General features: G+C 44.7%; 1 protein-coding gene across 2 annotated transcripts in view; it reads right to left on the reverse strand.

Annotated features, from left to right (window-relative positions):
• LOC128351074 (organic solute transporter subunit alpha-like) overlaps window positions 1-18217 on the reverse strand; it is a 39417-nt gene extending 21200 nt beyond the window's left edge. The window contains exons 1-4 of one of the 2 annotated variants that reach the window (XM_053310197.1): window positions 18142-18217; window positions 12934-13085; window positions 10992-11065; window positions 2036-2194 (exon numbers count right to left, since the gene is read on the reverse strand). In XM_053310197.1, coding sequence (XP_053166172.1) covers window positions 2036-2194; window positions 10992-11065; window positions 12934-13085; window positions 18142-18217 — 461 coding nt within the window. Of the gene's footprint in view, window positions 1-2035; window positions 2195-7533; window positions 7664-10991; window positions 11066-12933; window positions 13086-18141 lie in introns of those variants that run through there. The other variant, XM_053310198.1, reaches the window with a different exon arrangement.
• Window positions 18218-22264: the final 4047 nt, after the last annotated feature.

Genomic DNA, 22264 nt, shown 5'->3' on the forward strand with positions numbered 1-22264 from the left:
GTGGCCCCATACAACTCTTCTTGGGCACTCTCTCCTTGCCAAACAAGCCTGCCAAGATGACCTAAAATCAGCCTTGGAGGCCCTGCTCTCTGGCTTGACATCTCCTAAAATTCAGTTGGAAAGTACCAGAGACAGAGCCTTCTCAGTGAAGGCACCACCAGTGTGAAACTCCCTTCCTGAGGTTGTTCTGGTTTTTCTGCATGTAATCTCTTATGTGCAGATTAACAAAGTGCTGGTGCAGTGAATATGCAGTATGAACTATGGAGAAGGGTTATTTTTGCCGTCCTCCCCTTCACTCCCAAGCCCACTATGTTACCCTACAATATGTCTCTGAGAATTACATAGCCCATAGCCCTCAGACATATTTTGAGGAGTCACAGTGAGCCACACAGATGATCTTATTTTTCTTTTTAGATTGTGAGGCTTTTGGGGACAGGGATCCATCATTTATTTATTATTTTTCTGTGTAAACCACCCTCAGTCATTTTTGGAAGAGTGGTATAGAAATTGAATCAATAATTCCCCATAGCATGTGCTGTGCATTTGCTGCATCAGTGCTTCATTAGTCTGGATGACTTCCATTGTCTTTAGACAAACAGTTAAGACAATTGTTTTGGAAGGTGTTTTACTCCTCTGAAACCTGGTTTTATACTGTGACTATTTTGCTTGCTACTGCCACTGCTTTGTTCTGTTGATTGTTGTTGTTGTTGATGATATAGGATGGTATTGTTTTTACACATTTTAAAAATATCTTTGAAACTGCCTTGTTGTTTAGAATGGAATAAAACTATAAATAATTGGTGGATGGTTGAAAGCACAATGGACTTTCAATAAATTATTTCAATATGTGCCCTGAAGACTCTAAGCAGGCGTCAACTCAGTGTGCAACAGCTATGAAAAAGGCTAATTCCATGCTAGTGATCATTAGGAAAAAGACTGAAAATAAAAATGCTAATATTATAATGTCCTTATACAAATCTATGGTGCAGACACATTCAGGGGCGTAGCCACCATTGGGCAACAGGGTTCGAAGAACCCGGGCCACTGCCCCTCAGGTGTTGCGCCTTGCGGCCCCGACATGCCCCCCGTGTCTGATGTCAGATGGGGGACATAGCTTAATGCCCACATCTGATGTCAGGGGTAGGGGCGGGGCAAGGAGGGCTGTAGTGGTGGCTGGACACGGGCTGCTGCTGGCCTCCCTCCGCTAGTGGACACATTTAGAGTACTGTGTGCAGTTCTGGTCACAGTATCTTAAGAAGGACACTGTAGAACTGAAAAGGTGCAGAAAAGGGCAACCAAGATGATCAGGGGTCTGGCACACCTTTCTTATGAGGCAAGGCTACAGCATCTGGGACTCTTTAATTTGGAAAAGAGGCAACTACAGGGAGACATGATAGAGCTGTATAAAATTATGCATGGAGTAGAGAGAGTGGACAGAGATAAAATTTTCTCCCTCTCTCACAACACATAAAACCAGGGGTCATCCGATGAAACTGAAGGCCAGGAAATTTATGACCAACAAAAGGAAATACTTCTTCTCACAGCTCATAATTAATCTATGGAATTCTCTGCCATGGGATGTGGTGATGGCCACTAGTTTGGATGGCTTAAAAGGGGCTTAGACAAATCCATGGAGGACAAGTCTATCAATGGCTACTAGTCTGGTGGCTATAGGCTACCTCCAGCCTCAGAGGCAAGATGCCTTTAAATACCGGTTGCAGGGGAGCAATAGCAGGAGGGAGGGCATGCCCTCAGCTCTTGCCTATAGGCTTCCAGAGGCATCTGATGGGTCACTGTGTGTAACAGGATGCTGGACTAGATCGGCCTTGGGCCTGACACAGCATGGCTGTTCTTATGTTCTTATGTTGATATTACAATACTACAATGTAATATCTACAGAACTGCCACATGAAACATCACTAGGAACTTTTTTTCTAACCCAAATGATGATCTGTGATTAGATATGGCTAGGCAATCAGCAAATTCCCCTCCCATTGTGGCATTTGGAATGGCTAGGTTTTAAAAAATAGCTCACCTATTAATGCGTATAAAAGGGAGGCAAAGGCAACAGCAGCAGCAAGGGCCCGTGCTTATCTTGAAGCGGTCGTTTTCAAACCGCCTGAGGAATAATTCTTGACCTCCACACTCGTTAATCATCATGAGCAGGAACTTGTGGATAACTATGGCAAAAAAACTAGGAGAAGAACAAAGCATCCATCTGTTAACATTTATTTGGTGGCTGTCCAATCTGTGTTCTTGTGCCACACTTTGTACATAAGGATATACAGTACACACTTTTTCTTATCTACAGAGATTTGTGTAGGAAAAAGTAATAAATGAAACAGCCTGAGGGCTACTAACCACTAGTAAGTTACAGTAGTAAATCCTGCACTCATGGTTTTTCCTTCACTAAGCCTTCTGTTGATCAGCTATCCTGGTGGTACTTTTATTGCTGTCCCTAGATTTTCCTTTCTGCTATCTGTCTTCAATATCTATCCTTTCACTACCTTTCCCCCTCTTCCTTCTTTTATAACATCAGTGTTACAACACTGTTTGGAGCAGGGCCAGCTCAACCAACACTGGCCACACCTACCTCAGATGACAGATATTGGGACACCATTAAAAAGCAGCAAATGGTCAGTCATTTGTGATTCTATTTTTAACCACTACTGAGCTTTGGGTTTTCTGCCTCAGGCCCCAAAGTGCCTTGAGCCATCACTGGGAGCCAAATGACACATTGCTTTAATCTAGCAGGAGAGGAGAGCTGGTCTTGTGATAGCAAGCATGACTTGTCCCCTCAGCTAAGCAGGGTCCACCCTGGTTGCATCTGAATAGTAGACTTGGTGTGTGAGCACTGTAAGATATTCCCCTCAGGGGATGGAGCCACTCTGGGAAGAGCAGAAGGTTCCAAGTTCCCTCCCTGGCAGCATCTCCAAGATAGGGCTGAGAGAGGTTCCTGCCTGCAACCTTGGAGAAGCCACTGCCAGTCTATGTAAACAATACTGCGCTAGATGAATCAAGGGTCTGCCTCAGTCTATGACAGCTTCCTATGTTCCTAGGCACTAAGAGACAGGCTTAACATTGGAAAGTGAACAGGAAATTCTTTTCCCCCATAAACTGCAGCCAGATTGGGACCTTACTTCTGATTTTGCTTTGCAATTAGATAATATTATTCTATATTTTTTAGGTTGTGAGCCTTTTGGGGAGAGGGAACCATCTTCTCATTTCCTTTGCTATGCAAACTGCTTTGCAAACATTTTTTGTTGTTGTTGAAAAGCAATGTATACATATATTTCAATATAATAATACTGTTAAGTCCATGGGTCTTACACAACTGGACAATATTTCTCTCCCCACCCCCAAATAAAGGTAAAGGTAAAGTGTGCCGTCGAGTCGGTGTCGACTCCTGGCGACCACAGAGCCCTGTGGTTTTCTTTGGTAGAATACAGGAGGGGTTTACCATTGCCATCTCCCACACTGTATGAGATGATGCCTTTCAGCACCTTCCTATATCGCTGCTGCCCGATATAGGTGTTTCCCATAATCCGGGAAACATACCAGCGGGGATTCGAACCATAACTCTGACTTGGTAATCAGGTCATTTTCCCACTGTGCCATTAGGTAGCAAATAATGAAGTCCTAAAAGACAGAACAACAACTATCATGTTGGAATCAAGAACAGGAAGAATGTAGCTAAAAGGTTGAATCTGTCAGGCATTTTTCTCATGAGAACAGGATAACGTCAGGTTGGTACTGCCACGACTTCACCTGCAACTTCTGGGGAGGTGTAGAAAACTGCAATTTCTGAAGAAGGTTGTGAGTCCAGACAAACTGGCTGAAGGACTTCCTGGTCACTCATGGCAGGAGCAAGAGGGCACATTGGCTCTCGAGCATCGAGGACACCAGGTGAGTCTTCCAGGTGTGGTGTCTGCAGAGTCAGTGGGTACAGTGGTGGTTGTGTGATGAAACTGTACCTCTGATCTGTTTGATATGGTGATGCCAGATGACATCAGGTGCAACTGAGACATCATAAGAATATGGTCCTCTCATCGTCTGAATGGTACCTGGAATCCACTTGTCCTTACCATGGTAGGCCTGAACAAAAACAGGTTGGTCTACACACAGTTCCCACAGCCGGGAATGCTCCCATTGCTTTATCTGGTTTGTTTGTTGATAACATCTTTATGCAGTTCAGGCTTCAAAAGGTCCAGACGAGATCAGAGGTTGCGACCCAGAAACAAACTGGCAGGTGTTTGGTTTGTTGCACTATGTATGGCATTCCTATATGCTAGTAGAAAATCCGCCAGTTTAACAGATAAAGAGCCTGGTTGGTCCCCTGCAGCTTGCAAGGCATGCGTCATAGTTTGGATGAAGTGTTCTGTCAAACCATTTATAGCTGGGTGATAAGGTGCAGAAGTCACATGTTTGATCTCATTTTGCTTCAGAATGGTTTGGAATTCCACAGAAACAAATTGCAGCCCATTGTCTGTGACCAGAAGTACAGACAGTCCAGTTCTAGCAAAAAGGATCCAGCGAACAAAGACACTACTTGCAGAAGTTGTGGATGACATACAAAACACCTCAGGCCATTTGGAACAGCCATCCACTATCACAAAAAAATCGGTACCCAGGAAGGATCCTGCAAAGTCCAAATGAATGCATTCCCATGGTGTCATGGGCCAATTCCATGGGTGAAGGGGTGCCAATCCCAACATATTCTGGACCTTCTGGTATCCAGAATAGCTAACTGTTTAATTTGGCCATCTATGCACAGCCACCAGACATAACTCCTGGCCAAAGCCTTCATCTTAACTGTGCCAAGGTGTCCAATATGTAATTCCTCCAGCTGTCAGGGTTGTAGTTTTGTAGGAAGGATTACTCTATGACCCCACATCCAACAGCCATGGAAAACTTTAATTTCATGCCTTTGGTGAAAAAGGGTTTCAAGCACTCTCCAAGATTCACTTTCCTACCCCTTAAGGTAGCATCATAGTCTTCTGTGAGTATACAATCTTGGCCTGTTTCTCAACATAACACTGATTATGGGATTGGCAAGACATTAATTTGTGTCATATTGAACACTTCCACAGCAAAGAGCTTGTCTTGATGGTTGCTGTCTTCCTTTACATCCTGCAATAGCAGTTATGACAGGCCATCCACATTGCAATATTGAGCCATTCCTTTAAACTTAACATGAGCTCCCCAAAACAATGCCCAACGATGAATACGGGCCACTGCAATTTCCGGAATACCCTTCGTAGGATGGGAAATGGACAGCAGAGGTTTGTGGTCCGTAACCAAGCGAATTTCCTGCCATAAAGGTAATATCCAAATTTCTTAACTCCCCAAATCAAGGCCAAAGCGTCTCTATCTATTGGAGCATAGTTGTGCTCTGCTGGACTTAACAATCTGGAGGCGAAACCTATGAGTCACTCAGTGCCTTCAGGCATAACATGGGAAATAACAGCTCCAGGGCCATATGCAGAGGCATCGCAAGCCAGACGGATATCCAGTACATGACAGTAGTGAGTCAACACTTGTTCTGACGTAACAAGTCACTTGGCCTCTTGAAACGCCTGTTCACATTGTTCAGACCAGTCCCAAAGCTTTCCCTTCTGAAGCACTTGATTCAAGGGGTAAAGTGCAATGGACAGATTCGGCAGAAATTTGTGGTAATAGTTCACAAAACCAATAAATGATCAAACCTGTGAGACATTGTCTGGATGTGGTGCTCCTAATACAGATTTTATTTTGTCAGGTGATTTGTGTAGTCCTTCTGCATCAATAATATGTCCACAGTATGTGACTGAGTCTTTGAAGAACCCATATTTATCATGATTTGCACACAGTCCATACTCCTCCAGTATTTTTAGGACTTATGCCAGATTCTTGAGATGATTGTCATCACTGGACCCTGTCACAATGATGTCATCAAAATACACTTACAGCCAGGTATGCCTTGCAGTACTTGATCCATGGCTCTCTGCCACATCACACGTGCTGATGCCACACCAAACACCAGGCGATTGTACTGGAACAGTCCTTTTTCCATGCTGATGGTCAAAAATTATCTGTGTGCTTCCTCTACTTCCATTTGTAGATAAGCCTGTGCTAGATCCAGTTTACTATATTTCTGTCCACCAGCTAATGATAAGAAGATATCTTCAGTTCAAGGGAAGGAATAATGTTCAAGTCACAACATAGGATGGTTGGTCATTTTCAAGTCACCACGAATCTGTATTGAGCCATTCTTCTTCATGATGGGAACAATTGGTGTTGCCTACTCACTCCAATCCACCTTAGTCAATATGCCCATGGTTTCAAGTTTTTCAAGTTCTTTTGCTCTTCATAGCAAGTGGAACCTGTCGAGCTTTTAAGAATTTTAGCTGAGCTCCCTCCACCAAAATGATGCAGGCCTTAATATTCTTCAGCTGATCCCTGACCAAAACCCTGCCCAAAACCCAAATACCCTGCCCAAAACCCAAAGAAGCAGTAGACAAAAGGGTGTCCAGTTGTGCCCACGTATCAGTTCTTCGAGGCACTTGGAGAATCTTGATGGATTTCCAGTCTAACTGGATTGCCCTTAACCAACTGAGGCCAAATAGTGCTGGCCTCAGCACTGTGAACAACATATAGATTTAAAATTTTGAGACTGGCCATTATACTGAACTGCCACAGAACACACTCCAAAGGGTGTTAGTTTTTGTCTTGTGTATATCTTTAGTTTGATAGCTGTTGAACACATGTGTACATTGTTGAATTTCTTTTCATATTCTTTCTGAGGAATAACAGACAGACGAGTGGGTGTCTAGTTCCATTCAAAGTGCTTTGCCATCTTTTAGGGGGTTGATTCATAGGGGCTCTGTATTACCATCTTGAAAAGAGGCAGCCTGTACAAACACAATACTTAGAGCAGCTAACTCTTCTTCACTGCTGTCATCAATGCCTTCTAGTACCTGTATGCCACGATAGCTGTTCTGACGCTGCTGTACATCACTGTTGCTGCAATGGTGGTGAGCCTCACTATTGCTCCTATGTGATGTGGTAACTGACACACTGATTGTATATGCCCCTTTTTCCCACACTGCCAGCCTGTCACATTTTGAAGGCAGCAATTAATGGTCTTATGACCCAGCTTGCCACAACACCCACACTTCCCCTTGGTTCTGTTTTGCCCTTTTGATTCAGAGTGTAATATAGGGGATGATTGTGAGGCTCACTCATACTCATACATTTCTAAATGCTTCCCTCTCTGAAACCAGCTGATCCTACAGAGCCATTTGCAAGCTGTCTCCAAAGTAACATGATTCTGCTAGTCTCAGTAATGCGGTAGCATGAGCCACAATGGTTTCCCCCACCTGTTGATTCCTTTTGTGAAAGTGAAACCATTCAGCAATCTCCAAGGGCTTTGGTGAAAAATGGTTCTGTAGTAACTTCACTGGGTCAGCAAAGAGAACATGGCTTATTTGGATATATCAAACTGTGAAGCAAGTGGTATGTTTGAGTTCCCATGTAGTTTAATAATGCTGGTACCTTCTTTTCCTCTGGAGTATCGTGGAGTACAAAATATTGTTCCAGGAGCTCAACATATGTGACCCAGTCCTCCACAGAATCATCAGAATGGTGCATCTTTGAGCTCTTTGGGAATTCATCTATATATATAATTCTCCTGGGTGTGCCTTTCAAATGTGCGTCCTGGCAGCCCAGCTGATTGGCTGGGCTGCGGGGGCGCCTGATTGGCTAAGGTGCACCCAGGAGAATTGCCTGGCTGAGCAGATGCGAGGCGGTGGCGGGCCTGGCCTGGCCTGGCCGCGGATGCGAGGCGGTGGTGGGCCTGGCCTGGCCCGGCCGCGGATGCGAGGCAGTGGCGGCCGCAGATGTGAGGCAGCAGCTGGCGGGCCTGGCCAGGCCGCTGGCGGTGGCGGCACTCGGCCCACTGGCAGCGGCGGCTGCACTCGGCCCCGCCGGAGGCGGGGGGTGGAGAGAGAGAGAGAGGTAACCGGCCCCAAAGAGCGAACAGATGCTCTGTGCGGGGTCGGCTTGTATCTATTTATTTCATGAGGCTGTTAAGAGGCCACCTCACACACCTGCCTTCACGCCTACAAGGGGCCCTTCCCTTAACTGGCTGCAAAAAGGCCTTGTACGGCCTAGTCCTCTGCCAGGCCCCTGGGCCTAAATAACCAATAACAGCGACTCACTTGTGGATTTTTCCAGTGCAGAAAACAGCAGCACTCCTATCCCAGGAGGATCCCATCCTCATCACCACAGTTAAGTACGTGGGTCATACACACACTGGACAAAATGCTCAGTCGCAGGCTCTTTATTAACAGAGAGCTCCTATAGGCAAGCAGCGGCTTCATAAAATGAAACAGCAACAGAAGCCCCCTAGAAGCTTGGCTTGGCAGAGCATACACAACAAATACTGAGGTTCTTAACACGAGCAGTGTGAAAAGCCTAAAGGAGGTTTGCGAGGAGAGCGGGTTTGACCCACTTTCTCCACAGACAATTGCTCAGTCGTCCCTGGGCTCAGTCGTCCCTGGCCTAATCAGATCGGCCGCCCAGACAGTTACTGGCTTCGTCACAAAGCTGGTGCGAGTGGTGGGATTTGGGGGACTCCCGGCCCCTGGAAGTCCCTGAAAGCACCACGTGAATGCACTGAACCTTCTGGGGAGCCTCCTGATGCTGGGAGGCTTGTTGTAGCCACCCCATTGGGGGGCTACTCGTGAACTGGTGCAGCACAAAACTGTGCTGCACCAACACACAATCACTTAACCCAATTTTCAGACGCCATCACACCTGAAACCCAATTAAGAGGTGGGCTACCCAGGAAGGTTTTCCGGTGAGCTGCTGCCAAGAGCCATGTGGCTCCCGTTGGTTCTCACATGCGGCTAAAATCAGGCTGGGCTTCCCTAGCCTGATTTTAGCCATGCATGAGAATAGCCTCAATATCTCTCAAATACTAAGGGCACTGTTCTTAATAGTTCCCTTTTATATGCAACAGCTGACAAGTCCCTACACAAAGATCTCAAACTTGGGAAATCTATCTATTGGTCTACTTCCTTTCAGATTTTTTTTAAAAGATTGTTTTAATGAAGTGTTATGAAGACTGTGGAAATGTCATAGGCGAGAATCTTGTTCTGTAGGACATTCTTGATAAATAAAAGCAGTGCTACTGCTTCAAGCTTTCTATCAGTCAAAGGAATCTATGAATCTTTCCTGTACAAAACTAATAATCTATACATATAATTATCTTAGATGTACCCGTCGCTAATACCATGTGTGGCAGCTCTCACGAGAGTTTGCGAGCAAGCTGCTGGGAGATGGAGAGGAAAGCCACAGGGAAGATAAGGCCAATGTGCAGGGAGAGAAAGCTGCCGGGGGGGCAGAGAAAAAGCAGCTCCCAGGGGAGGGGGAGAGGAAAGCAGCGGAGAAGATAAGGCCAATGGGCAGGCGGGGAGAGAAAGCAGTCAGGGGGGTGGAGAAAAAGTGGCACTCAGGGGAGAGGGAGAGAAAAGCGGTGGAGAAGATAAAGCGGCCGGGGGCCGAGAATGAGGGAGAACTAGAGGCGCAGATGCTCTGTGCCTGGGCCAGCTAGTAATAACAACAACAGCAACCTTTAACGTTTAGTACCGTAATTTCATCTAGCTGGCAGTTTCACTAGCAACAAAGACTGAATTAACATTTTTCTGCTCACATAAGTTCACAAAGCCATTTACATAGCAAAACAAATGAAGAAAAGAATGAATAAGATGGTTCCCTGTCTGAGACTCACAGTTTGAAAAAAAACCACACAAGGGAGAAACCAGCAAGAGCCACTGGAGGGGTGTCATGCTGGGTTGAATAGGGGCAGTTGCTACCCTTCTGCTAAATATAAGAGAACCACCCACTTATATGTGCCAAATAATGATATGTTTGCTTAATGCTAGTGGCTATTACAACTGAACATATCTCAGGCCTGCTCAACTCAGACGCCCCAGCTGTTTTTTGGACTACAACTCCCATAATCCCCAGCCACAGTGACCATTAGCCAGGGATTATGGGAGTTGTAGGCCAACATCTGCAGAAGGGCCGAAGTTGAGTAGCCCTATAGTCAGACCATTGGCCCATCCAGGTCAATTTGTTTCATGGTTTCTCTCTATGGTTTTGGATAGCAATTATTCCCCATCTCTACCCGGAGATGCCTGGGATTTAACCTGGGACAAGGGATGTATGAACTGGCTCGAGGTTGAGCCGGTTTGCCATCAAACCGGTCTGGCTTGAAGGCTCACCTTCAAGTCAGACTGGGCCTGGTTTGGCTCGAGGTCAAGCCAAACCGTCCTGGGCAAGCTTGGGGCCCTCTCAGGGTTTCTAAAGTTTTAAAAAATAAATAAATAAATACTCACCGCTGGGTCTGGTAGCCTTGGGGGGTGCTGCCATGGCTGTGGGAGTGGTCTCCAATGGTGGGGTCTTCATCATGACCAAGGCCATGTAAATGGCCGGGGCACATGCGCAGCAGCCTCCAAAATGGCTGCCAACACTGGACAAAGGGCCAGAACAGCCCGAAAACTGGTTGAAATGGCCCTTAGAAAACCAGGGGATGCTGGTGGGAAGAGCGGGAAATAGGAGGCTGGTGGGAAGAGAGGGAAACTCCCCCCCCCGTGTAGCCCCTGCAGCACCCCCTCAGGCTGCCAGACCCAGTGGTGAGTGTTTAATTTTTTTTTAAACACACAACTTTAGAATCCCCAAACTGGCTCAAATTCGAGCAAAACCAGGGGGTTTGTTTGGGGGCACAAAACCGAACATTCCTGGTTCAGTTCAAGTCTGGTTTGGACGAACTGAACCGTGAAAACCGGTTTTGTGCACACCCATAACCTGGTACCTTCTATATGAAAAACATGTGCTCTACCACTGAGCTATGGCCTCTCCCCCCCAAGCTTGTTTCTCTCACATTACCATTGTTCCCACAGTGGGGGTGAAACATAAATATGTCTATAAGCAGAAGGAACACATACACTGCTGCAGTGAAATCTGTAAACATTGTTGAACGTGGAATCCACATCCCAATGCATGACGTAGTCGCTATCACCTAGAGAGAGAGAAAGAGAGAGAGAAACAGCGAGATTTGGAAGTGCTTGGAGTACTTCTGAAATAAATAAAGTAAAAGGTAAAGTGTGCCGTCAAGTTGATTTCGACTCCTGGCGCCTACAAAGCGCTGTGGTTGTCTTTGGTAGAATACAGGAGGGGTTTACCATTGCCTCCTCCCACGCAATATGAGGTGATGCCTTTCATCATCTTCCTATATCACTGCTGCCCAATATAGGTGTTTGGGAAACACACCAGCGGGGATTTGAACTGGCATCCTTCTGCTTGTTAGTCAAGCATTTCCCCTCTGAGCTACTTAAGGTAACATAAATACAGTGAGTGAAATCCTTTCTCTCCTGAGTGAACATTTCCTTGACTCTAAACTTTGACCATACTTTGAAACAAGCTATAAAACAAAAGTTTAAGGAAAATGCACGTCTCCGTGGTTGATATATAAACATATCCTCCTAAATATCACAGTACATAAGAATCAACATCCAGCACATTCAAATCAGTTTAAAGAAAACCGTCCCAAACAAATAAAGATTGCTTTTCACTCATCACTTGATGGCCCTGCTCCCCTACCCTACACACGTGTAATATAAAATATGTCCAAGTGAAGACTAGGGCTTCTGAGTCCATGCAAAGTGTGTTTCAAGCTGAATATAACAACAGCAGCATACACCTTGTTCAGAATGCAACATTATTTTTCGTAGTTGAGGCATGATTAGGATGTAGCAGTTCATGCAGCAGTAACATGGGATAAACCAAGGGTATGGCGTCACAATCTGCATATCTATGGAATGGTTTCCTTCAAACTGATTTTAATATGCAGGATATTGATTCTTATGTGCTATGGCAAATTCACAAGCCTGGGGATATTCTTCAAGCAGGAAGGAGCACCTAGACAACTTAGACTCTAATAGTATGACAATCCAGCCCGACAACACACCACCACAAAGTGGGTACTGGATCTGCCCTGTGTTTGAGGGGAGCGAGCTGTCTAATTCAGACATAGTTAGATTCATAGAAACCCCCAACTGATGCAGCATTTCAAGGAGGAGACAAGCAATTACTAACTTGGGCAGGCAATTAGTAAAGTAGTAATAATTTAAGGGTGTACAGACATACCAGGAAATATTGCCTGGGAACGAGGTGCCACTTTTTCTGCTGCTAGGTGAGCTCTGCTTCCTGACTAGATTTGCTCTCAGAAAATAAAAGAAAAGAAAGTACAGTCTCCCGACCAAATCTAGTCTACCTGCCCTTTCCTATTTGACTTTGTGTTTGTTGAAGTTGTAACTCTTTAAAACACAATGTTTAGCTACTGAAAAGTGTCTGACAGAGTTTTGTGACTGACATAAGGTCAGCCAGTCAGCCCTTCTTGTATTCTATTCAGTAATCAGTAATAAAACTAGCAGTTTGTTTGTTTTAACATTTGTCCCGGGGAAGTGGGGGGCGGCGGGGAATTTCGCAGAGAGTGTGGGGAAGGAGCCAGAAAGGGAAAGGGAGGGAAAGGAGGAGGAGAAAATTAAATTGTTGCTGAATAAACCTTTAGTTATTCTACATAAATTTCCTTGTGTGTATGAGGGAAGCAGCTATAAAACAGCACTGTGTGAAGCTTCCGCTGCAAATCAGATCGAGTTCCCCCTAACTTTGATGCAGGGGAGAAGATTGTACTTGTGATCCAAATGTGATGAATAAAGCAGGCTGATCACCAAAAGTATGTCTGTCCTCATCCTTTGGGAAAGGAAACCTCAGAAACCCCACAATAGAGAGAATCCCATCTTAGAATGCCACTACAGACAGAATTTCATTTTTCCAGTGGTAAGAATAAAAAAGCTTCTCTGTGTTAAATTTCTTTCCCCAACTTACTGGAGCAGCTGCATTTATCCAAATGAAAATTGACTTTTTGGAGCAGGGTATTTTCTGGTAGATGTAGAACACTTCCTCCACAAATACCAGGTTGGCAGTCAATGTCATTAAAGTCAAGATGGCAAAGAGTAATTTTCCTGTTAAATCAAGGCCTGAAGGAATAAAAACACGTTGTGAATTTCAACAGCAATTGAACTTCAAAGAAATGTTAGAGTTCAGTCTAGCAAACGCAAAACATATGCTTAATATATGTGCATTGCCTTCTCTTCATAAAGTGAATAAAAATAGTGGCTGACATGATGTGCAAGTCTAATGAGGCTGGAAGGCATTGGCACTGCCACTCCTGTGGATACAGAGGCAGGAGCCCACTGTTGGGCAAGCTGCATCCCTGCAATTTCTCCCATTCTCCACAATGGAATAAACTGTGGGAATGCTGCTTGCACAACCACTGCTTAGAAACAGTGGTATTTTTACTTCCATGACCACTGCAGCAATGGTGCTGATGACTTCCTGCCCTTCTAGACTTGCACATCATGTTGGCCGTTAAGCAAATAATTGTGTCATATTTCAGGACTTTAGAATTCTGTTTACTATAATGTTATAGCTGCTGGCCAACCATTACTAGGTAGATTGCTGGTTAGCAGACCAGGATGGTGGTTTGACATTTCTTCAATGGGAAATAATGGCTAGGTGGTGAAATCCTGATAGTTGGAACTCATACTGTGTCCCCCACACTTTCCTTTATTGCAGTAATGTTACAATATATAGACATAATCAAGGATGATAATGATACATGTAAATATAATTAAAAAGAAAAGATAGAATATGAATATATATATATATATATATATATATATATATATATATATATATATATATCCTTTAACACAGCTTAACCTAACAGGATACAACCAACGCAGGAGGGGGGGGGCAAGGGATTTTTTTAAAACCACCTCCTTCAAGGATATTTGACTAATATTTCAAAGCATAAACAGTTCATTAAAAGTTCGACCAAATTGCTAACAATTCCTCTTCTTTACCTCGCTGATGGGGAAAAAAATTCCAGTTCAAATGCTGACAAAGAATACATATCAGTAATCCAAGTTCTATTTCAGGAGTAAATTTTTCCTTTGTTGTATTATAATCCTTTTGGCAACATCTCAAGCATGAAGAATCCACAGTTCTTGATGTAGTGCTAAATTCCATATGATGGGGATGTACCCCAACAAAACATGAACATCCTTAATGGACAATGATAACTGCAATGTCATATTAACTACCTAATGAATTTCAAACCAAAATAATGAGATAAACGGACAGGACCAAACCATATATGTAAGTGTACCCTCATACAAATTACACCTCCAACACCTAACAGTCTGCAGCCATCCCTTATTAAACATTATCTGAGGTGTACAATAGACACCGAATAAAAATTTCTGCTGTATTAGCCACATTTTAAAATTTTAAAAGGCACATTTCATTGCCTTAAATGCAACCCACCACTAATTCAATAAAATAGGGTATTCAAGGTCATTATTCCAAAGATCTCAGATATAATAGATATCAATCTTATCAATGTCTTTAAGTTTCGGATAGAGCAAGACTCTAGGCCTAGATGCATCTAATAAATGTTCCAAATCTAATAATAAAGATGGCACTTCAGAAGCTGCAATCGCATCAGGACCGAAGAGCCGTGACAGTAAATGCTAATTGATAATTGAAATTTATAAAGTGAAAATCTGAGCCGATGACCTTGCCAAAAGAAGTCATTGACCAGTTTGTAAACATGCTTAAAATATGATGAAGGTATAAGAATTGGAAGATAGGGGTGTGCACAGAACCGGCTGATCCGATTCGGTTTGACTCCAAACTGGACCCAAACTGGACTGAACCAGTTTGGTCTGGCATGCCCTCGAACCCCCCTGGTTCCGTTCGGTTAAGTCATGCCAGGCTACGAAGAGGCCCATTGTGCAGGTGCGGCGGCCTCCAAAATGGCCACCATGCCAGTGGGGGAAAGGCCCGAATGGGTCGAAGAATGGCCGAACAGGCCAGTTTTGGATGGATGGGAGGCTAGTGGAGGAGGGGGAACCTCCGCAGACACACACACTCCCGCCACCTCAGAAAACCCCCCTGGAGGGAGTAAGTTTTTGGGTTTTTTTAAAAAAAAACACATAAATTTTTAAAACCCTCACGAACCCCCTAAATGGGCGGGGGTGGTGGTGGTGGTGGTCCGGTCTGGGGTTGGCCCAAACAGGGGGTGGTTCAGTTTAACCCTGAACCGTCAAACCAAACCTGTTGTACACGTTCGACGTCGAACCTGTTTGCATTAGATTCATCTTAACCACATTTATTTTGCCTCAGATACTCAACAGAATCATAGCCCACCGATCTAAGTCATTTTTCATTTGAATCAAACATTTTTTAAAAAATTAAATATACTAATTGAGAAAGTTCCCTGGAGATTACTATGCCTAAATAGATAAAAAACTCTGGACACCACCTAAAACCCCATAGCCTACACTCAACAGGAAATCTATAGAGCCCAAAGACATCAAATCAAATTTACCCCAAATTATGGGATAACTAGATATTTTACCAAACTTTTGAATCATGGGAATAAGCCTGAGAATTGAGACCTCTGGTTTGTCAATAAAACATAAATATAATCTGCGTATAAAATCAACTTGTGCTCAATCCCACCAAGTATCATATCCTTTATATTATCTGAGTCTCTAATAGCCCAAGCCAGGAGTTCTAACACCATATTGAAAAGAGGAGATAGAGGACATCCCTGGAGTGTGCACTGTTCTAGCCTAATTAAAGGGGATAATATAACATTGGTGATAACTCATGGATAGGGAGATCTGTATAGTATAGTAGCCCAAGTCAATAAACTTGGGGGAAATCCAAATTTGGTCAAAACATGTTTCAAGACCCCCAGATGGACCATATCAAATGCCTTCTCTGCATATAAAGAAATTATAGTGGCCAGGTCTTGCTTCTCCGAGGATATTGTTAATACATCAGTCAACAATTTGATGTTGTCTGATCGTTGATGGGCAGGTATAAATCCAGTCTGAACAAGATGAATAATGGTAGGAAGCACAGTCTGCACCCTATGTACCCATGTAGCTGTCAATACCTTAGCATCAACATTAACAAAGAGATAGGTCTATAGCTAGTGAATAATTCAGAGTCTTTACTGGACTTAAGAAGAACCGTTATATAAGCTTCTTTAAAAGAAGGAGGAAGGTGTTTATTTTTAAAAGCATTATTGTAGACCTCTATTAAGATTAGAGCTAGGAAACTAATATATCTATATATTTATTTCTCCTAGGAGTACCCATCGCTAATCCAATGTGTGGCAGCTCTTGCGAGAGTTCACGAGCAGCTGCCCATTAGCGATGGGGACAAGAGAAAATATGGATGCCGGCCCCAGTGGGCAGCTGGCCAACGGGAGCAGATGGTGGTGGGCCAGTCCACCAGCTGGGAGCAGCAGGCGGCAGTCTGGCCAGGCCATCGAGAATGGGTGTGCGGGCAGGAGGAGGTGGTTGGCCGGCTTTCTGGCCAGCCCACCAGCCAGAAACCATGGGTGGACGAAGCGGGCGGGGACAGGGGAGAAGCGGGCCAGCCAGGCTGGTGGAGGCACAGATACGCTGCGCCCGGCCCAGCTAGTTTCTTATAAAACTCCATGGAGAATCTGTCTGTCCCGGGGGACCCTAGATTTAATTGTGGTCATTATTTCTGTAGAGAAAGGGGTGCAGCTAAAAGATTGTTTTGATCTTGTGTTAAATGTGGAAGATGCACCTGTTGCAAAAAGCTATCTATATCTGCATCAATACTAGATGCGTTACTACTATACAGCCAAGAGTAAACCTCAAAAAACTGCTGGTTTATTAAGTCAGAGTCTGTATAAACACTGCCTTGAGTATTGTGAATAGTAGTTATAATGTTATGTTGTTTTATCTGCTTCAATCTGGAAGCCAAAAGTTTTCTAGATTCCCCCCCCCTCCCGTAGTAGGACTGGAAAGGATCCCTGTGCAAAACTACGGAGAGCTGTTGTTACTATTGGTAGCAGTTCCCCTCTTGAGACGAACAGCAACTTCGGAGGGAGAATTTTCAGCATTAAGGAAAATCTCTCTTCCCCTCCTCATGTGCTATGGTTTCGAACCCAAATTCCACATCTCACAACACTTGCTGTTTTGATCAGAAGAAGCACACAGGCAGGGCCAAGGTATACATTTAACTTACTGTATAGTTTGGCCCTCAGCACAGCAAAAAACCTTCCTACTGTCTTTGTACTACATCTCAAAGTGTATAGAACTTGCTTTACATGAAATGAGCTATCCTGGCCAAAAATGTTCATCTTAATTAAACAGAATACACTACCCTAACCCAGGGGTGTCATCAGGGTGTGGCCTGTGGAGCTCAGGTCTCCAATGAATGGCCCAGAGCCCCAAATCTAATTAACCACTTCCTTCTCTAATGTGGGGTGAGTGTTCGCCTATGCTGCTGCTGCTCCAGCACCACCAATCGCTTCTTGCCTCTGTCTTCTCCCTAAAAGGTGTTGTGCTGGGGACAAAACAGAAGTTTTAGCCCCCAATTCAGCTATTGTCTCCTCCAGTTTTCCTTTGGGAGGAAGTCTGATGTAATTATTCTTGGGGGACATGGTTGAATTTTATTATCAAAAAGAGGGCTGTGAGCCCAGGCCCTGGATCTTTTGACTACCTGGCAGTGCCTCTGCCCTAACTTAAATGTAAGGGAGCACATCTTTGCTTGTTTTGCAACTATCTTTGATTTAAAAGTTACAGGTGGATGACACACTGTCTACAATTCAAAGCTGTTATGTATTCAACACTGGAATGCATAACATTCAACACTGGAATTGCCCTTCAGCACTTCTGGAGAAATATTAATATATCTTCATCATTCAAATACTAATTAAAAAGTAGGTCAGTCCAAAACCTGCAGTGAGAAGAAAAAACCAGTCAAACAACCAACCCACCCTCTTTCTTTCTTTCTTTCTTTCTTTCTTTCTTTCTTTCTTTCTTTCTTTCTTTCTTTCTTTCTTTCTTTCTTTCTTTCTTTCTTCCTTCCTTTCTTTCTTTCTAAAGCAAGCTTTCTTTTTGATCTGCTGGGAAATCACCCACAGGAGGATCTCTGCCCACAATTTTTTTGCTGCTAATCAACAGTGTGAAAACTTACTTTCCAATATCATCTGGGAGAATGGGGGGTCATTGGCAGAGCAAGCAGGATCTAATGTCCAATTTTGCACTTCCATTTCAGAATCTTTTCCAGAGACGTATCCCTCTCTTGTCTCTCACTGCTCCTGTTCAGGTTCTTTTCTTTCTTGGCAACATCCTCAAATGAGACTGAGAACAGTGTGCTTCCAGTTTCTCTTTGTCCTCCTAGTTAAGCTCTGCTGGCAGAGTTCTCCACATTGGAAATGGTAAAATTTTGGCTGTTCAAATTCTCAGTTCTTTTTCTTCATTCCTCAAGATGTAGTGAAACAGTGAACAGCAGGGACTGGTGACAAAGCAGTGGCATCCAAGCAAAAAGAGGTCAAAAAAACAAATAAAGGGAGACCTGAGAGATGGGAAAGGCTGTATGGCTAGGATGTTAGTTGTGCCACACCTTTTCCACATAGTTACTGGCTTCATTGCCCTCAGCAGGGTGCAAAGTTGAACACAGCACATTTCATATCATAAAGATGTAAAATGTTCTGTATAAAGAATGGCTTCTTCATTGTTCTTTGTTGTTTGTTATTGCTCCCTCTCATTGAGCCATAACAACTGGGCATACAGAGAAGGGTGTTTTCAGAGTGGCCACTAAGAACACTTTTTAATTGTCAACTGCAGATGCTGTTAGATAGGAAATAGAAAAGAGCAAACTGAGACTCAGATATGTATTCAAGGTAGCAGTTTTTGGATTATTTTTATCTTCAAGGCATCAAAGAGTCCGTCAAGGAATCCCTACATACAGGAGCAGAGCCAGGCTGGCGGCGGCCTGTGTGCGGCTGCCACCACAGCCCCCTGGTTCCACCCCACGCATCTGACATCAGATGTGGGGGCATGGTCTCCCTTCCAAATGGGGCCGTGTAGCCCCATTTGGAAAGGAGATTGGCCCGCGGCAGTGTGAGCCGTAACAACGCTCCCTGCCTTAAAGGCAGAGAGCTGTTCCGGCCACGCTATCAATGCATGGCCCCCTTTGGGAGGAAGATTGATCAGTCCCGCTGTGTTGTCAGCAGGACCAGGAGCGACTCTCCCTGCCTTTAAGGCAGGGAGAGTTGCTCTGGCTGCACTGCCAAGGCAGTGCGGGCCGATTGCAGTGCCAAACGGGGCCACCCGGCCCCATTTGGGACCAAAATAATGCCCCCACGTCTGACGTCAGATGCGGGGGGTGAATGGGGCCGTGCTTGCGGCCCCTGATTGTGTGCGGCCCGGGTTCTTTGAACCCGTTCATCCTATGGTGGCTCTGCCCCTGCTTACATATCTGCCACAGAATCTCTCAGGAGAACACTGACTTTTGAAGGCATTCCACATTCAATTCATGCAAGATGCTAATAAGTGTAGGGTTTTTGGCACCTTAGGTGAACTTTGACTATGGCACCACTTCAGCTGAGAAGTGCTTCACCCCAGCTATCACTTGAGCCATGCAGGCTGCTCATTTGTTGGAAAGGGAGAGCGTTCAGGACAGGAGAGAAACAAGGCAAGGTTGGCTTTTGCATGGTGCCCCTACTCCCCCTCCAGGAAGAGAGTGAATGGGCACTCCCAGCAAGTTAGACATGTCAATGGTTGCTTGGAGAGGGAAAGGATGGCATGTAGCATCCTCCAAGAATTGACATCCTAGGCAATTGCCTAGGTCTGCCTGGTGACTAAACTGGCCCTGGTTAGGTGGTTGGGCCTGTTATTTTGTCCTATTGTGGTGCACCAGCTAATTTGGCTGGCATCTGTACCAAGAATTGTTCAGCTCACTCGTAAGATGGCTGCTTGGCCTGTTTGTTAAGCAAAAGACCCTAGCCAAGAGATCTGTAAACTCTCTATGAGCTTGCTGAATCCTGGAAAAAGACCACTTTGCTTAACTTGTTTGTAATCATTCAGAATTGTTACTGTTTCAATTGCATGTGTGTCTTTGGGAAATGTATGCCTTTTAAAATGTCTGGTGTCATGGGGCAACTATTTGCTATACTTATTTCTGTAGAAACATGTGTATTTATTCTGTAACATGTAATCAAATATTGTGTGCATTTCTTTCTGATGCATGCATATTAATACCTTGTAGTGTTAGGCCTGAGTGCCTTTTTGCCATAGCTTCTACGCCAGCTACCCTAGTAAGAGATTCCTTAATCCAAGGTATATTGAACTTTTAGTAAGCTAGCTCGGATCTGGGAAAATTGACCAGCAAGATGCAACCCTGGAATGTTTATGGTTTTATTGTCTTGTTTCCCCCCTTGGTACAACTGATACAGTTCATGATTTTATTGCCCCTTGTAATGTATGATTATTGTTTTTATAGCTCTGTTTTTGGAATACAGTTGTATTCCAAAGTTATATTGCTTGTATTCTCATAATGTATTCTTCTTTATGTCTGAGTCTAAACGATTGCTAAGAAGGGTATCTATGTACCTTTAGAGATACATCCTGTTTATAATATCTACCATATAACCTATATGTAGTACTGTAAGCTGGCAGGCTAGGTATTTAGATGGCCTTGAGAATAGTGATACTATTCTAATAGTATATTAGAATAGTATACTAATAGTGATTCGCTTGAGAAAGAATCCCAATCTCCTTTCCCTCTCGCTTTATTCTGTGAAGACATTGGTATTTGGGAACCTGCAATTAGCAAGAGATTGCAACTGCAGTGGGTGTGTTCAGTATTAGAAAAACACATGTTTGGGGGAACAAACATAAACTTTGTCTACATGATGAGAAAACACACACTTGTCACAACTTTAAATTTCATGTGAGATATGTCTCTATGAGCAGACCTATTGACATATCTGAAATTCCTCAGGAGAACTGAGACATGCTTTGGATCAAAAAGCTTTATGGCCCGATCAGCAACTGAAAACTGGATAAAAAGGCTGGCCATGAGACAGAAGACAGACAGCTTGTTCTGAGAACCTCTCTCAGACCTGCTCATTAAGCTTAAGACCTGCTCAGTGAGTTTGCTAAGCAACCCTGCTAGGTAAAGTTCCACTGAGACTTGGTCCTGTCAGCAGCTTCTCCTTGGCGCTTTCCAGTTACACCCTGCAACAGGGTCATGACAAATCTCTGAAGTGTGCTTCCACACTTCCTGTGTTGTGACACCGCAGTCCCTATGCTGACAGCAGGGTGCCATTCATATTCCCAATACCTTGTTTTGAATTTAATCACTGCGATATAGTGCTATGAAGTATATCTGGTGTAAAGTGTTTTTTGGGGGGGTTCGTTTTCACGAGACTGCTCCCCCTGCTGTTTATGTTTTGAAAGCAATTTGCATGAACGGAAGCATTTTGCTGCTGTTGAGCTGCTAACATGGAAAGCGTCCTGCGGAAGATAAACTGGGGCAGAACCAGTGTCCACTGTTTGCATCCTGGACCTGATATAAGACTGTCTACATATCTTACACTATGCTCTCCAGCACTGAACTCTAGCAATGGTCTGTTTTGCTGCCAGCCACTCCAAAGCCAGGTAATACAATAAGCTTCTGTGCTCCTTTCTCTTTGAGGATTCCAGCCTCCACCTCTATCTGCCTTCCCCTCCTTCCTTCCCTTTTCCAATTCACCTTCATCTTGTGATGATTAGGCAAAGGCGTTTTTCCCCCCGGACCTTGGGGCCCCAGTCCATGGCCTCCAAGGGTCCAGAGGGGCCTCCGGGGGGAGGACCCTCAGGCTGCCACCCCATGCTTGCCTCACTGCTGCCCCATCATGCTGAACCACCAAAATTTACCTTAATTTTAGCCGCCAATGTGCACGGCTGGGGGGCGGGGGTGAGCAGAGTAGGCCTCCCCCCTCCCCATGGCAACGGGAGTGGGCGGAGTGGTCTCTGGGCCTGCCCATCTGGCCTAGTGGCCCTTGAAAACTGTGAGGTGCTCCAATGCGCCTGCGTTCTGCCCAGTGGCCGCTCTGCCCACCACTGCCACAGGATGGAGGGAGGCTTGGTCAGCTCACCCTCCACCCCCACCCCCCACTCCTGGGCTGTGCACATTGTTGAATATAATTAAGGTAAATTTTGGTGGTTTTAAGCAGCAGGGCAGCAGTGGGGCAGGTGTGGTGTGGTGGCAGCAGGAGGCCCCCAAAATTCAGGGTGGCCTCATGGCGGGGGGCCTCTCAGCAGGCACAGAG

The sequence above is a fragment of the Hemicordylus capensis genome, chromosome 3, assembly GCF_027244095.1.
Source record: "Hemicordylus capensis ecotype Gifberg chromosome 3, rHemCap1.1.pri, whole genome shotgun sequence".
Classification (NCBI taxonomy): Eukaryota; Metazoa; Chordata; class Lepidosauria; order Squamata; family Cordylidae; genus Hemicordylus; species Hemicordylus capensis.